Source organism: Schistocerca gregaria, chromosome 2 (assembly GCF_023897955.1).
Source record: "Schistocerca gregaria isolate iqSchGreg1 chromosome 2, iqSchGreg1.2, whole genome shotgun sequence".
Lineage (NCBI taxonomy): Eukaryota > Metazoa > Arthropoda > Insecta > Orthoptera > Acrididae > Schistocerca > Schistocerca gregaria.
This window is the reverse complement of record NC_064921.1, coordinates 459,623,742-459,642,251: the sequence shown is the minus strand read 5'-3', so window position 1 is coordinate 459,642,251 and position 18,510 is coordinate 459,623,742. Positions and strand designations below refer to the sequence as shown.

General features: G+C 38.4%; 1 protein-coding gene across 1 annotated transcript in view; it reads left to right on the top strand.

Annotated features, from left to right (window-relative positions):
- The window catches only part of LOC126325807 (clavesin-2-like), a 142,863-nt gene that overhangs the window by 74,712 nt on the left and 49,641 nt on the right, over positions 1–18,510 (top strand). Inside the window, exon 2 of the mRNA XM_049995296.1 lies at positions 5,713–5,873. Within this exon, the coding sequence (XP_049851253.1) occupies positions 5,756–5,873 (118 nt within the window). The 5' untranslated portion in view covers positions 5,713–5,755. The remainder of the gene's footprint in view (positions 1–5,712; positions 5,874–18,510) is intronic.

The window sequence follows — 18,510 nt, the reverse complement described above, 5'->3', positions numbered from 1 at the left end:
TGTGCGCCAGCCAGGCGCGCTGCCAATATTACGTAAGTTGATCGGCGGGTTGCGTCAGCAGCCTTTGTGACGTGACAAGTCTACAACTGACGAAAACAGCAGGACCAGCCAGCAGAGCTTGTGCAGCGACAGACTTAACTGGAATACGATTCTTCTTGTCTCCAGCTGTGGTAGCAAATTCGATGTTCTCGATGGTCTTGTAGACTGTCTGTTTAGAATGGCGGCGATATCTTCTGTACGGCCAGGCGCGCTGCCAAGATTACGTAAGTTGATCGGCGGGTTGCGTCAGCAGCCTTTGTGACGTGACATGCTGTTGCCTCCTTGAGCCCCCCGGTTCTAGATGTACCCTTGTCAGGTTTTCAGCTACGCTACAGATCTCTTTGCAAAAAAACAATTTATTTATGAAAATATACGGTACAATCACCAACAAACTTTACATATTCACATACACCTTTGCCTTTAACCCAAATAAATACAGATTCGTTTACAGATATTTTCCTCCTATTACGAGTATATAATGACAAAGAAGATGGAGAAACATAGGCTGATTTACCAAAATCCTTATTAGCCAATTCAGAAATATGGTAAGTGCGAAATGCAATAACGTCTCTGTCAACCAAACTTTCAAGTCCAGCCACAGTTGGTACTCCTGTACCACCACGAACAATGGCTACGGTAAACCATCCGTTACCATGACCAAAGGCTGGCGCACAGCGTACGCGGGCACCTAGTGTGGCTAGTGCCCGCGTACGGGATAACGCTCCGCCAGCAGGCAGAAATATTCTAAGTCCGAATCAAGGTCACGCATGTTCAGACATGTATATAAGCGAGCGAGCGCCGCGCAGCGGCTATTCGCGCTGCTGCTGCTGCTGCTGCACAGGCAACTGCATTGAACGCTGCCAAGATGCCGTACAGAAGATATCGCCGCCGTTCTAAACAGACAGTCTACAAGACCATCGAGAACATCGAATTTGCTACCACAGCTGGAGACAAGAAGAATCGTATTCCTGTTAAGTCTGTCGCTGCACAAGCTCTGCTGGATGGTCCTGCTGTTTTCGTCAGTCGTAGACTTAATTTTAGTTTAGATATAAACGATTCCTTTGGTCATGGTAACGGATGGTTTACCGTAGCCATTGTTCGTGCTGGTACAGGAGTACCAACTGTGGCTGGACTTCAAAGTTTTGTTGACAGAGACGTTATTGCATTTCACACTTACCATATTTCTGAATTGGCTAATAAGGATTTTGGTAAATCAGCCTATGTTTCTCCATCTTCTTTGTCAGTTGTAGACTTAATTTTAGTTTAGATATAAACGATTCCTTTGGTCATGGTAACGGATGGTTTACCGTAGCCATTGTTCGTGCTGGTACAGGAGTACCAACTGTGGCTGGACTTGAAAGTTTGGTTGACAGAGACGTTATTGCATTTCGCACTTACCATATTTCTGAATTGGCTAATAAGGATTTTGGTAAATCAGCCTATGTTTCTCCATCTTCTTTGTCATTATATACTCGTAATAGGAATAAAATATCTGTAAACAAATCTGTATTTATTTGGGTTAAAGGTAAAGGTGTATGTGAATATGTAAAGGTTGTTGGTAATTGTACCGTATATTTTCATAAATAAATTGTTTTTTTGCAAACTGACAAGGTGCTTCATCCAGTCCCAAACATGCTCAATGGGGGACAGATCCGGAGATCTTGTTGGCCAGGGTAGTTGACTTACACCTTCTAGAGCACGTTGGGTGGCACGGGATACATGCGGACGTGCATTGTCCTGTTGGAACAGCAAGTTCCCTTGCCGGTCTAGGAATGGTAGAACGATGGGTTCGATGACGGTTTGGATGTACCGCGCACTATTCTGTGTCCCCTCGACGATCACCAGAGGTGTACGGCCAGTGTAGGAGATCGCTCCCCACACCATGATGCCGGGTGTTGGCCCTGTGTGCCTCGGTCGTATGCAGTCCTGATTGTGGCGCTCACCTGCATGGCGCCAAACACACATACGACCATCATTGGTACCAAGGCAGAAGCGACTCTCATTGCTGAAGACGACACGTCTCCATTCATTCCTCCATTCACGCCTGTCGCGACACCACTGGAGGCGGGCTGCACGATGTTGGGGTGTGAGCGGAAGACGGCCTAACGGTGTGCGGGACCGTAGCCCAGCTTCATGGAGATGGTTGCGAATGGTCCTCGCCGACACCCCAGGAGCAACAGTGTCCCTAATATGCTGGGAAGTGGCGGTGCGGTCCCCTACGGCACTGCGTAAGATCCTACGGTCTTGGTGTGCATCCATGCGTCGCTGCAGTCCGGTCCCAGGTCGACGGGGCACGTGCACCTTCCGCCGACCACTGGCGACAACATCGATGTATTGTGGAGACCTCACGCCCCAAGTGTTGAGCAATTCGTCGGTACGTCCACCCGGCCTCCCGCATGCCCACTATACGCCCTCGCTCAAAGTCCATCAACTGCACATACGGTTCACGTCCACGCTGTCGCGGCATGCTACCAGTGTTAAAGACTGCGATGGAGCTCCGTATGCCACGGCAAACTGGCTGACACTGACGGCAAACACCGCGGTTCCTGGTGTGTCTGCTGTGCCGAGCGTGTGATCATTGCTTGTACAGCCCTCTCGCAGTGTCCGGAGCAAGTATGGTGGGTCTGACACACCGGTGTCAATGTGTTCTTTTTTCCATTTCCAGGAGTGTACATTCTCCACCAGGGTTTCAACTACCTCTCACCATGGCCTGAAATGAGAAATGTCGTGCACACTATCTTTACCACCCCTCCCACAGTGGTATTCTGCTGTCCACTGTACCTACACAACATAGTTGTCCATCCCTACACAACTCCTGCTCCCAACCCCTTACCTCATGGCTCATACATCTGTAATAGCTTGAGATCCAAGACCTGTCCCATATATCCTCCAACCACCACCTGCTCCAGTCCAGTCACAAACATTACCTATCCCATCAAAGGCAAGGCTACCTGTGAAACTAGTCATATGATCTACAAGCTAAGCTGCAACCACTGTGCTGCATTACATGTGGGTATGACAACCAACAAGCTGTCTGCCCACATGAATGGCCACCGACAAACTGTGGCCATGAAACAGGTGGACCACCCTGTTGCTGAGCACACTGCCACACATGAATCCTTCATTTCAATGACTGCTTAACAGCCTGTGCCATATGAATCCTTTCCACCAACACCAGCTTTTCTGAATTGCACAAGTGGGGACTTTCCCTACAATATACTCTATGTTCCAGCAACCCGCCTGCTCTCAACCTTCACTAGTCAGTTTCCTCACCCATCCAGCCCCTTCCCTGTTCCCATTCCAGCACTACACAGCCCTCAATCCACCATCACATCCAGTGTGTTTACTTCTCTCCTTTTCCATTCATCCCCCCCCCCCCCCCACCTCCTACTATTCCTCCCCTTCCCCACCCCAGCCTCCTCCTTACTGCCACTTCCATCACACACTAGTGCTGCTGCTCGCAGTGTGGCCTCAGTTGCCTGAGACTGCAGTCGTGTGTGTGAGTTGCCTGTGTGTGTGTGTGTGTGTGTGTGTGTGTGTGTGTGTGTGTGTGTGTGTGTGTGTGTGTCTGAAAGCTTTATTTGTGACAGTCCTTTTGTTCTGTCTCTCTGCAACTCAGCATCATCGCTATACGATGAGAAGCAACTTTCCTTTACTTTCCTTTTCATAATATTGAACTTGATGTACCTCTTGATCATTACAGCTTAGACTTAGGTTTTCCTGCACTTTCTGAGACCCAAAGAAAAAAAATTACTCTGGTTTTTTAAAATTCAGTCTGTCCATTCCAAGTGAACCATTTATAGAGATTATTGAACACAAATTTGACAGATGTTGCAATGTCACTATCAGATGTTTTTTCAACTAAAAGAGATGTATCAGCACACAACCTTGTGGCACTCCTGTACTTACTGTTCCCCAACCAGGTGAGGCTATTGTGCCATCTTCCAATTAAGCGATACCCTCTGGTTTCTGTCAGTTAGGTATGATTAAAGGCACACTGCCATTGTGCTACTTAATCCATAATACACAGCTTTTGAAAGGAGTATTTCATGGTTCACACAGTTGAAGACCTTAGTTAAATCACAAAATGTTCCAGCTGGAGCTAATCTATTGTTCAGTGCATCTAAAACATTATTCATAAGTGAAAATATAGAGTCATCAGTTGACAAATCCACTTGGAATCCAAATTGACAATGTCTAAGGGCCTTGCAGATATTCAGTTGCTCAACAGTTCTCTTACGTTCAAGTTTCTCAAGAACTTTGGAAAAGAGAAATCAGGTAGTAGTTAGAAGCATCAGTTATATCCTCCTACTTAAATAGTGGTTTCACATCTCCATACTTTTTTCTGTCTGGGATGATTCATTCTTAAAGAGATTCATTAAATATATGGCAAAGTATTACACAAATGACATTATGAGTATGTTTAAGTACCTTAGAGTAAATATTATCAAAGCCAGATGACTTTTTGGTTTTCTTTTTAGCGATGATCCTTTTCACCCTACTGACAGTGAATGGGGCTATATGTATTTGACGTATTTCTCACAATCCAGACTCTTTCAGGAGGTCCATAACCTCATTTCTTGGAAGCTAATAGAAAGTATTCATTAAGGACACTTGCAGCTGCACACCAGACTACCACAATGTCTTATTTCTATGTAGGAAACACTATCATTATTTTTCCCCAGCTCCCTTTTGATAGTACTCTAGATGGTTTTTATACAATATGATCTATAATGTTCTTTTACAGCACGCTCATCAGAACATCTTTGTGGTGTATATAACACTCATTTTGTCTTGCATTAAATTTTTATTTCTTTTGTAATCCAGGGTTTCATTTTGCAGGCCTGGAGATTAATTTCTACAGTTTTTTTTTTTTTTTTTTTTTTTTTTTAAATTGGTTTAAAAAGGGACATGAATTCATCTGCAAATAGGTTGGATTTAACATTAATATTTCTTTCTTTATTTACTGGGCTCCAGTCAAAATTGACATTTCTGTTTGTAGCAGCTGTTTATTTCATATTATTTAGTGGTGTAACAAAATAAATCCTGAATTTTTTGTGATTTTTTACAGAATGCTTTGAAGCAGCCAAGTTCTTATTTTATAATATCATCCTTAAAACTAGTTTACTGTTACTGTATAATTATGTGTCAATTCCCTTGTTTTATAATGGCTGTAAGAAAGCATTATTTTTGTAATCATAATTGCAAAAGCAGCAATCTACAATCAGTATTTAATAAAAATTAAAAAGAAGTCTTGATGGCATAAACACATTTATTTAAAAATGGTGACTGATTTCAATCTGTTTTAGATCATCATCAGACCATACTCCAAAGGTGGCTGGCAAAGACAGTGTCATGGGACAGAAACCGTACATACGAGACATGATTGTTAACTGTTCATCCTTATCTTGTACATATGATTCCTGGTCTGTGACTGTCTCTAGTTGTCACCTTTGTAGTATGGTCTGATGATGGACTAAACCAGATTGAAAACAGTCACCATTTTTAAATAAATGTGTTTAGGCAATCAAGACTGTTTGTTAATTTTTATTAAACATAACAAAACATTTGTCATCATTTTATGATAACCTACATTGTGTAAAAAATCACAAGTTGTATGATAAGCTTCCTCAGAGATGATTTAAACATACAACTAACATCAGTCATTTATAGTAGTGTATGAACTTACGTAAAGGACTGGAAACATTGGCTGGATATGTCTACTTCTCATGAATCATTAGATCAGTGTTGGAAGCAGCGTGCACAGCATGAGGTGTTGGAAGATCCAACAAAGGTTGAAGACAATATATTTGCCTTGAGAGCACTTGTTCAAGGTATGATATATTTTACTTTTGAGATATGATTTTTCACATAATGTATATATAAATTATTTGAATTATTAGATTTAGAATTATTAGAGTGTTTATTATCTGGTGTTCAATGTATCAAAAAATAAGATACATTTAATAGTACAACTTTATGAATAAAATATATAAGTTTGCATAAGTAGGGGACAATGGAGATAACTAGTATATTCATTAACACTTAGCCTATATGTATGTTACGGAAAGACTTGTTTATAGGTATATCAATGTTTAACTATAATGAAGTATTAATTACATGGATTTACATATTACTCACATATATTTACATACTGGGTGCATACATTTATAGTTTACCATTACTTATGGCAACATGAAGCCATCTAGGAAACTAGGATACTTATGTACATGTATATAAAGTAAGAATTCTGCTTCTAATAGCTAAAGAGAGGCCTATTAAAAGTGGTGACATTAACAAATTACACACAAAACTCAAAAAAGTCTACAAAATTGAAATTAAAATAACCAAGGTTGAAGCACGTTATAGCTACATTTTGAAATAAAAAAATAGTTGTAAGTAAGTGTGGAATGTCTTCAAAGGGAAATAAACCAAAATAAAAAGATAATAACATTCCTACAGATGTTAAATGAATTCTTTATAAACTTTACAGACTGTCATCATTCAAGCTGCAACAACAGCTCAGATGCTGAGATACTCCTGTTCCAATAATAAATACAATTATGTTCTCATGGTCTAAAACTATTCCCTCACAATATTAGGAAAGCAGTTAGAAAGCTTGGCAATTCTAAAACAGAGAACTATTGTGGAAATAGTAACTGTATCATATAGAGCATAGCAAAAAAATTGAAATATCATTACATTACTTATACAATAGAATTATGACAGATGTGTTTTCTCTGAAACTTTTAAATTCACAGTAACACTTTCCAGCCTTTAAGAAAAGAGACACACACTTTCCTAGTAACTATAGACCAACCTGAATTGTTAAAACTGCATCAAAAATTATCAAAAGCTGTATATACAAACAAATATATAACTATTTTTAAAATAACAATATACTGAATGTAAACCAGTGTGATTTTATATCAAATATGTGAACAGTAAAAGCCATAGGAAATCTGCATAAAGTAAAGGAAAGATAATCACTCATTTTTATCAAAGCGATTTGTGGCACATGTACATTAATAACAGTTCACTATATTAACAACTAGCTCTCAAGTTCTAACTCAACTTTGGCAAAAAGTACACACATTTTCACACAGATAACACAAACGCACACTCCCATGACACAATCTGTTAGATATTGTACTTGATGGTGCTGAAAAGAGAGAAACTACATATTTTACGCTTATAGACTTGAGCAAAGACTTTGACTCAATGCCACACGAGACTGTAATAATAAAATCAACACACTGTGGCATAAGAGATGAGTCATTGAGGTTATTTAAAACCTGTCCATCTGGGCAGGCTACAACCAACAAATGCAAATAATCAGACATCACAGTTTTTGAAAATAAGTCTTGGAATGAGACATGTGTTGGTTCTTGGACCTTTTCTCTTCATTGGTTATATCAATGATTTATCAAGTGACATGCTGTTTGAGAATGTACTCTAGGCTGATGACATCACACTAACAACAACAGGTGAAAACACAATGTGTTCAAAATTACAACAGAGAAATAATAATAAAAATTACTGATCACTGGAGGCTGTCCAGCTGTCCACTAACAAAACAAACATAGAATAACTTCATTTCAGTCTCTGGACAGCAAGGTCTGAGGGTAATAATGTCAAATTACTTGGTCCTGTGATCAATAAAAGACTCTTTTGGGGTGGACAAATTACTTAAGCAGTGAACTATCAAGAATACATACATTAAGATATCAGTAAAAATCTGATACTTTAGTCTCATTACACATTGTTTCATTCATAATTACAATATAGAATACTGTTATGGGATCATGCATCACAGCTGGCTTACATTTTCTGGTTACAGGAGAAAGTAAATGCACATATTCTAGGTTTAACCCCTTCCTACCCCCAGGAGACTTGTAGATATCACTTCAGATCACTTAAGATATTGACAGTCATTTGTAATTCTCTAATTTATGCCATTAAAATTTAAATCAACTTAGGCAGAGAAATAATGTTTATTTGCACAACACAATTAGTAGCACATGAGCTTGAAATTCTTCAACAAGTTAATGGAAACAGCCCACTTGACTCTTTCACCCAAGTTTAAAAAAGTTTCAGATACTTGGATAAAAGAGCATGAATTTTGTACAGTTCATGATAGCTTATGTAAGTCATAATTTACATCCTGTTATTATATGCAGTATGATATCATTAGAGAAAAGTTAAGGGTAATATAGGGGGATTCAGATAATGAAAGGGGGCTTGATGGGAATATTTTTGAATTAAGTGATATTCCCTATTAAGTGATATTCTCTATTATTTCTACTGCCTTCACATTTTGGAAATGAATCTCCCATTTTATCAAACGGTAAGAAAGTATGCAGACTTTATGGTGACTCACTATTGGTCTAGGTTTTAATATATGTACTCTAACAATGGCTACTGATTGAAGGACCTAGAGTAATTGACATACTGCTTTATTTTATTTTACACAGGAAATTTACTTACAGGAGTTGAAATGTACAAGACACATACATTGACAACTTCTTTGTAGGCTCAGTTACAATCACACTTTATTGATACAAAAATAATATCAGATTGTTCATTTGGCCATGGTGTTCAAACTTACTTGACAAAATATTGTAAACAATTAGCTTCACATAAAAAAAATACTGTCTAAAAAATTACAACCAACTCAGTCACAGTGTTAAAGAAAAATAACTGGAAGGACACTTGGAAGTAACTTGCAAATCAGAAAATGTAGATACAATTTTAATTCTTTCTTGAACATGTTCTATAGCAGCTGGGTGCTGTTTCTTCCTATAACTAACATGGGTAAAAAGAATAGAAGTAGCTACTTGGATCAGATCAATGTTGCTTATAACGTGTTTCAAATGCTGTTCAAATTTGGCCAATGTACATGAACTGACAATTTTGTCACTTCATTTTATATGGTCCTGAATTACAATATTTGTCCATATGAACATTCTCCTTGTGTACTAGTGTGTATCTAAGGGATTGCTGGTTCAAAACTCCACTTTCACTTTCTGTTTGGGAAACATCTTATGAAACAGTGTATTATAGGACTTTTGTACATCAGTGAAACATACCTATATCTAAAATAATGTACTATAAATTTATCAAACAAACAAAACAAATTTAATGTACATGGGTTCTTCCAGTTATTTGATGAACTGCTGTAGATAAGCAATCAAAATATAATACCTGCCATATCATACTAAAAGAAATATTTAAAAAATGGTAATTTTGAATGCATTTATGTATAAACATTTTTTGATATATATTTTTATAATGTATTTTGAAATATGTTTTAATTTTTACTGACATAATTGTATTTTTAACTATAAGCAGATATGTACAGATCTGATATTTATTTATTTATCTTAGAGCTCAAAACATGTATTTAACATGCATGGGAAATGTTATAATAATTACATTTAGATTATTGATACACAATATAAATAGATTACATGCTATTAAGTGAAAGATCATTTAAATATATTTAACACAGCATTCCTGAGGTCAAATCATGTCAGCACCATACTGTATGGGCACTTCAATATAAGCCATTTTTTTAACTCATTTTTAAAAATTCTACCAGAAAACATTTTCAGGTTGTTTGGTAGAAAATTATAAAATATTTCTCCCTTAATGAATGGGGTATTTGTTGTTAGATTCAATCAACAGCTCACCGTATAAAAGTCTGATTTTTGTCTTGTATTGTAATTGTGGATTCCCATATACCTGTTTGTCACTTTTTTGTCTTTTTCACTAATAATATTGATTGAAACATATATACTGCATAGATAGTCATAATATTAAACTTAATAAACAGGTTTTTACATTAAGTTCTGGGTCTTACTTTTGCCATAGTTCATATTACTCTTTTCTGCAATACAAATACCCTTTTTATATTGTATTGGCTACACCCACCCCACAATACAATTCCATAAGATAGATGGGGATACACCAACCCAAAATACACTATTTTTATTGCTTCAATATCTAGATATTGAATTAATCTCCTTAATAAATGCAGACTAGATATTATATTACCACAGACATGATCTATTTGCTGATTCCACGAAAGTCTGTGATCTATATATATCCCCAGAAATTTACATTTTGAACAGGTATTTTCCTGAATGTCCTCATTTACAACAATATTTGTATTTGAGCCACTTGTCTTAAAATGAATTAAATTAGTTTTGTTAATTTTGACCCTCCGGTTTTCTTTTTCAAAATGTGTTTGGGCTTTTTCAACAAAATTCTGTACCACTGAATTTAGGTCATCATTACTACATGTCCAGCAAACTCCAGAGGTGTCATCAGCATACATAGTAATACGATGACCGGTGTCTAATAGTTTTGGGAAATCATTCACGTAGCAAATAAACAAGAAGGGGCCCAAGATAGAGCCTGTTGGCACACCAAAATTTATGTCTTACCTTTGATCTTCTTTTTTCGATTACCTCTTCATTATTATACATAACTTCTGTGCATTGTTGTCTATCTTTAAGGTAAGATTCTATTAAAAGCAACAGTTTCCCACTGACACCATTATAAGCAAGTTTACTTAAAAGAGCACCATGATGGACTCTGTCAAACACTTTGGAAAGATCTAAAAACACTCCTCCTGTTTCGTAACCCTCATTTATTTTATCCATCAGACAGTGTACAGACTGTACTGCTGCAGATATGGTGCTCTGACTACTTCTAAAGCCTTGTTGGAAATCTCCTATTAAGTTATTCATATTATAGTGCTCGATTAAGATTTCTAACATTATTTTTTCAATTAATTTACCAAACACTGAGGTTAAGGCAACTGGTCTGTAGTTCTGTGGTTGTTTTCTTTCCCCTTTTTTATGTAAGGTAAGTCTTTCCACTCCCGGGATTGGAATGACTCCTTACCCTCTCCCTTAAAACTCACATCCTTTCATGTTTCCTTTTCCTTCCCTCTTTCCTGACGAAGCAGCCACCGGTTGCGAAAGCTTGAAATTCTGTGTGTGTGTTTGTGTGTTTTATTTATTGTGCCTATCTACCGGCGCTTTCCCTCTTGGTAAGTCTTGGAATCTTTGTTTAATATATAACTATATATTATTAATTTTAGTTTTTGAATCAGTGTTCCTCATATCATTAACTACTGCCCAGCACGACTTTGAGACACAGTCAGAATTTCTGATCTGTTTACTAATATTTTCTACTTTCCTTCTCCTTACTTCCTTGCGATACTCATATTTATATTTTTTATAATCCTCTTTATATGAATCAAGACTGGTTTCTCTGTGTAGTTTATACATATACTCCATTCCTTCTTTGAGTCTTTTCATTTTTTCATCCAGTTTTACACATTTGGCTACTAGAGATTTGTTTTTATTTACATTGACCTTCTTTGCTGGGATAGTAATATCAGTATGTCTAGTTACAATTTTTACAAATACTTCCCATTTGCTGTCAACTCCCCTTTCTCTATAAACTGATTCCCAAGATTCTTGACCCAAAGTTTTCTTTAGCAAGGTGATGTTGTATACAGAAAATAATCTTCTATTCTCATATTTTTTGTTTTGTTTAAGTTTATTAAGACAACCAGTCACTAATAATTGTCCTAGATGATCAGATATGTGGCCATTTAAAGTCTGTGCCGACACAACATTTTCATAATTGGTCATTACATGATCTATGGAACTGCTGCTTGACTTAGTTATTCTAGTGGGCACATGACCAAGTAGATCTTTAATGTCATAGGATCGTATGAAGGCTTGTAAACCCTTGCATTCCTGGCTGCCGGTTAGTGTGTTTATATTAAAGTCTCCTAACATTATAATATATACTGTATTACTGTATATGGGAATTTAAGGAGATGGGACCTGGATAAACTGACTAAACCAGAGGTTGTACAGAGTTTCAGGGACAGCACAAGGGAACAATTGACAGGAATGGGGGGAAAGAAATACAGTAGGAGAAGAATGGGTAGCTCTGAGGGATGAAGTGGTGAAGGCGGCAGAGGATCAAGTAGGTAAAAAGACAAGGGCTTGTAGAAATCCTTGGGTAACAGAAAAAATATTGATTTAATTAATGGAAGGAGAAAATATAAAAATGCAGTAAATGAAGCAGGCAAATAGGAATACAAACGTCTCAAAAATGAGATCGACAGGAAGTGCAAAATGGCTAAGCAGGGATGGCTAGAGGACAAATGTAAGGATGTAGAGGCTTATCTCACTAGGGGTAAGATAGATACTGCCTACAGGAAAATTTAAGATATCTTTGGAGAAAAGAGAGCCACTATGAATATCAAGAGCTCAGATGGAAACCCAGTTCTAAGCAAAGAGGGGAAAGCAGAAAGGTGGAAGGAGTATATAGAGGGACTATACAAGGGCGATGTACTTCAGGACAATATTATGGAAATTGAAGAGGATGTAGATGAAGATGAAATGGGAGATATGATACTGTGTGAAGAGTCTGACAGAGCACTGAAAGACCTGAGTTGAAACAAGGCCCCGGGAGTAGACAACATTCCATTGGAACTACTGATGGCCTTGGGACAGCCAGTCATGACAAAACTCTACCATCTGGTGAGCAAGATGTGTGAGACAGGTGAAATACCCTTACAGTTCAAGAAGAATATAATAATTCCAATCCCAAAGAAAGCAGGTGTTGAAAGATGTGAAAATTACTGAACTACCAGTTTAATAAGTCGCTGATGCAAAATACTAACGCGAATTCTTTACAGATGAATGGAAAAACTGGTAGAAGCCAACCTTGGGGAAGATCAGTTTGGATTCCGCAGAAATGTTGGAACATGTGAGGCAATACTGACCCTATGACTTATCTTAGAAGAAAGATTAAGGAAAGGCAAAGCTATGTTTCTAGCATTTGTAGACTTAAAGAAAGCTTCTGACAATGTTGACTGGAATACTCTCTTTCAAATTCTAAAGATGGCAGGGGTAAAATACAGGGAGAGAAAGGCTATTTACAATTTGTACAGAAACCAGATGGCAGTTATAAGAGTTGAGGGCCATGAAAGGGAAGCAGCGGTTGGGAAGGGAGTGAGACAGGGTTGCAGCCTGTTACCAATGTTATTCAATCTGTATATTGAGCAAGCAGTAAAGGAAACAAAAGAAAAATTCAGAGTAAGTATTAAAATCCATGGAGAAGAAATAAAAATGTTGAGGTTCGCCGACGACATTGTAATTCTGTCAGAGACAGCAAAGGACTTGGAAGAGCAGTTGAACGGAATGGACAGTGTCTTGAAAGGAGGATAATAGATGAACATCAACAAACGCAAATCGAGGATAATTGAATGTAGTCAAATTAAGTCGGGTGATGCTGAGGGAATTAGATTATGAAATGAGACACTTAAAGTAGTAAAGGAGTTTTGCTATTTGGGGACAAAATAACTGATGATTGTCGAAGTAGAGAAGATATAAAATGTAACCTTGTAATGGCAAGGAAAGGGTTTCTGAAGAAGAGAAATTTGTTAACATCGAGTATAGATTTAAGTGTCAGGAAGTCGTTTCTGAAAGTATTTGTATGGAGTGTAGCCATGTATAGACGTGAAACATGGACGATAAATAGTTTGGACAAAAAGAGAATAGAAGCTTTTGAAATGTGGTGCTACAGAAGAATGCTGAAGATTAGATGGGTAGATCACATAACTAATGAGGAGGTATTGAATAGAATTGGGGAGAAGAGGAGTTTGTCGAACAACTTAACTAGAAGAAGGGACTGGTTGGTAGGACATGTTCTGAGGCATCAAGGGATCACAAATTTAGCATTGGAGGGCAGCATGGTGGGTAAAAATTGTAGAGGGAGACCAAGAGATGAATATACTAAGCAGATTCAGAAGGATGTAAGTTGCAGTAAGTACTGGGAGATGAAGAAGCTTGCACAGGGTAGAGTAGCATGGAGAGCTGCATCAAACCAGTCTCAGGACTGAAGACAACAACAACAACAACAACATTGCCACCCTTGCTTAACTTCCCCAATACACTATCCAGTGCTTCCAGGAAAACCTCGAGATTACCAGAAGGGGCTCGATATATACCTACCACAATAAGTGGGACGGATATGATCATTAACTTAATTATCACTGCTTCAAAATCTTTCTCAATATAATAATCATTAACCCATGATACGTTTTCTACAGAACGTATTAGATTACATTTCCTTACGTAAGTAGCAACACCCCTTTCTTTATGTTCTGTTCTACAGAAAAACGATGTAAGATTATACTCCTGTAACTTATAATATTGAATATTATGGTTAGCTTTTTGATGCTCTGTAACCACGATTGCATGTGGAGCTAGATCTGTAACTAAGGCCTCAAATACATTGATTTTGTTACCCAAGCCCTCAACATTATAATTTAAAAGTCTGTACACTTGTCCATAAAACAAGCAATTAATGAAACTTTCATTCTCTGTAGTTGAAAATTATCTTTGGGTAGACTAGGCCCTGTACCATGTAACTTAGAGGTACTGTTGTACTCTCAACTTCACCTTTGTTGCTGTCAATTTCAATGTCACCATTTAGCATTCTACTTTAAACATTCTTTAAAGGTGAGTTTAAGTTACATAGTATAGCCAAATTAATCTTTAGAGCTGTCAGCCAATTGTAAAGGGAATCTTTAATGCTGTCAGCGAACTTTAAACATAAGCCATCACACTGGAAGCAGAATATGTCTATATTAGTTTTCCATATTATCTTAATTTTTATTTTTAACAGTGTATATTCTGACAGTGTTCTTGTGCATTTTAAGAGCAAAACTGGTCAATACAAATACCAAATGTGGCTTGCCGCTGTGTTGAAAAACTTAGGGTGGCAAATTGTTGGGTAGACGGATTGGTCACAGTGGGTTAATGGAAACTGAGGCCAGTAGGATTATGGGAGTGAAGGATGTGTTGCAAGGATAACTCCCGCCTAAGTAGATCAGCAAATCAGGTGCTGGAGAGGTGGGTCTAGATGGCATGAGCTGCGAAGCAGCCATTTTTTGTGCTTAGCAGCATGTTATGCCACTGGGTTGTCAACCTAGTTCGTGATGTTCACCTGCTTTATTTCATCATTGATTGCCCTTGGTGTCAACATACTGCATTGCTATACTGGCTGAAAAATGGGGTGGAAGTGCAACACTGACTACTTTAAATGATGTAGCCGACAGGTGCATAGTTGCGTTTCATGGTTCTTTACTTTCACTGTTCACAACCCCCAAATAATACGCAGTTATATGGCCAGTGCACTATTGTTTAACTTTATATAAGTTTCATTAATAGGTTACAGGCAAACATCCACATACTGGTTCAATACTTTACTGTTGAACATCTATGAGCAGTAAAAACCTAAACACACATTTCTTGCCAATTAATACAGTATGTATTGAGCACACACTGTCCTTGTTTTAACACATGGCATACTTGCATTACATTTATTTCACAGTTAAGTTGATGCATTGTTGTTGTTGTTGTTCTAACCAACACAGGTTTAAATTACAATGTAATGAATAGCATACACGCATTGATATAAGTCAATGGGGACAGTTGAAAATGTGTGCCCCGACCGGGAGTCGAATCCGGGATCTCCTGCTTACATGGCAGACACTCTATCCAGCTGAGCGACTGAGAACACAGAGGATAGGCAACTACAGGGACTTATCTCTAGCACACCTCGTGTTAGACCCACATTCCCAACTTAGTATACCACACTATATTCATAGTGACCCTACTCAGCTGGATGGAATGTCTGCCATGTAAGCAGGAGATCCTGGGTTCGAGTCCCGGTTGGGGCACACATTTTCAACTGTCCCTGTTGACTTACATCAATGCCTGTATGCACCTAGGAGTATTCATTTCATTGTAATTTCATTCTAACGAGCTACATGATCACTGATGGTAACAGTTCTTTCAGATATGTCCGAAACAACAGATACCATCTTTATATATACAACACAGGGTTCTTGTCTGAAACTTATCCATCAACTGGCTGTCTCTGAACCAAACATTTGGCCATTGTTCGATGATTAATTTACAGGAATTACAATTAAAACATAATTGCTTCAATTAACTGCATATATCAAAAAATTGTGTCTTTTTAACAGTTTCTTCTACTACAAGGGTTAAGGCATATTATTTCTTTAAATCATGAAATTAACAGATATAGATACACAAAAACAATACTTTTGACAAAACTGGTAATTACTTTGGGATTAAGGGCTGGCTTTGCTAACATGTTTTTGAATAGAGCCAAATGACTACTTAAAGAATGCTATTAGTTGTTACTTCAAATGCTTATAATTAATACAGAATTTATATTTGTTTATAAGGCAACAATAGAATTTAAGTTACAAAACAATTACTGATTTCACCCCATAACAAAAGATATTAACTAGAAATAGTCAAAATAAATCAGAAAATCAATTATATACATACAACTAAGCACATCATTAGATTTGGCATTATATTCTTTAAAACTGAGGACCAGCCTTTCTCTTTTATGAAAATGCAGATTACACGAACTTATGTTAATGGTAATTAGTTAAAAGAGAAAAAACGAATTTAGGTAGGCAGGTGGCAAAAGAAGAGAGGAAGTAAAAATATCCCAGCTTGCTTCGTCACATCACCCTCTCATTGGATTGACTAGATAGGTATTGCAAATAGCTAACTGGGCAATTAATGGAGCACAAATGGACCCTGAAATTGGGTTTAATGATCTATACACAAAAAAATTACATATGAAATCTTATCAGGACTACAGTACGTATATTTTTTCAAATTTATACATATATGAACTGGCCATGAAAATCCCCATACAAAATATTTACGTACAGTGTACTGTACAATGGCACAAAATATTCACATGTTATACATTTATTAAAAATTAGGCATATTCATCATAAGTGATGTCCTTTTTGATTTGAGGAAGTCGTATCCCTGCTCGAGAGCCACATTCAGAGTCCGATCCAGTCCCAGGAAGTATCCTGTCGCAAGTGGGGCACTTTTGGGGGTCTTCTGTGAGAGGTTCTGGGTTTGAGGGGATGAGGAAGTGGCTCTGGTTATTTGCTTCTGTACCAGGTTGGGATGGTAGTTGCGGGATGCGAAAGCTGTTTTCAGGTTGTTGGTGTAATGGTTCAGGGATTCAGGACTGGAGCAGATTCGTTTACCACAAAGGCCTAGGCTCTAGGGAAGGGACCATTTGATATGGAAAGGGTGGCAACTGTCATCCCCCCAAACACCTCAAAATTCTAGTCAACACAATCTGGAACCACAACACCCCAATTCAGTAGTTAAACTTTCCTCCAAACCTCTCTCCAAATCCGAAACCTCTGTCCTATACAAAGGCCTCACCTTCAGTCCCACTCCCAGATTCAACCAAACTGCCCTTGTCAAAGATTTACTGTCCTTCACTCGTAGTCTCTGCTGGAAATATCACTTTGCCACGAAGAAAAATAATCCTGATCCCACTCCTAATGATCCAACTCCCCAAGACAGTATCCAAATTGAACCCTGCCTGGAACAGTTCCGTCCTCCGTCACGACGGGACCCACCTCCTCTTCTTCAAAATCACCCTCTCCAAATCTTCCAGGAATTTCTCACTTCCAGCCTTGCCTCTCAATCCTTCTTAAAAAACCTTAATCCTACTCCCAACATCACCACTGCTGAAGCCCGGGCTATCCGTGATATGAAGGCTGACCGATCCATCGTCATTCTTCCGGCGGACCAGGGTTCCACGACCGTGGTACTTGATCGTCGGGAGTATGTGGCTGAGGGACTGAGTCAGCTTTCAGACAACACCACATACAAAGTTTGCCAAGGTAACCCCATTCCTGATGTCCAGGCGGAGCTTCAAGGAATCCTCAGAACCTTAGGCCCCCTACAAAACTTTTCACCTGACTCCATCAACCTCTTGACCCCACCTACACCTCGCACTCCTACCTTCTATCTACTTCCTAAAATTCACAAACCCAAACATCCCTGCGCCCCATTGTAGCTGGTTACCAAGCCCCCACAGAACATATCTCTGCCTACGTAGATCAACACCTTCAACTCATTGCATGCAGTCTCCCATCCTTCATCAAAGACACCAACCACTTCCTCGAATGCCTGGAATCCTTACCCAATCTGTTACCCCTGGAAACCATCCTTGTTACCATTATGCCACTTCCTTATACATAAATATCCCGCACGTCCAGGGCCTCGCTTCAGTGCAGCACTTCCTTTCACGCCAATCACCTGCCACCCTACCTAAAACCTCTTTCCTCATTACCTTATCCAGCTTCATCCTGACCCACAACTTCTTCACTTTTGAAGGCCAGACATATCAACAATTAAAGGGAACAGCCATGGGTACCAGTATGGCCCCCTCGTACACGAACCTATTCATGGGTCGCTTAGAGGAAGCCTTCTTGGTTACCCAGGCCTGCCAACCCAAAGTTTGGTACAGATTTATTTATTACATCTTCATGATCTGGACTCACAGTGA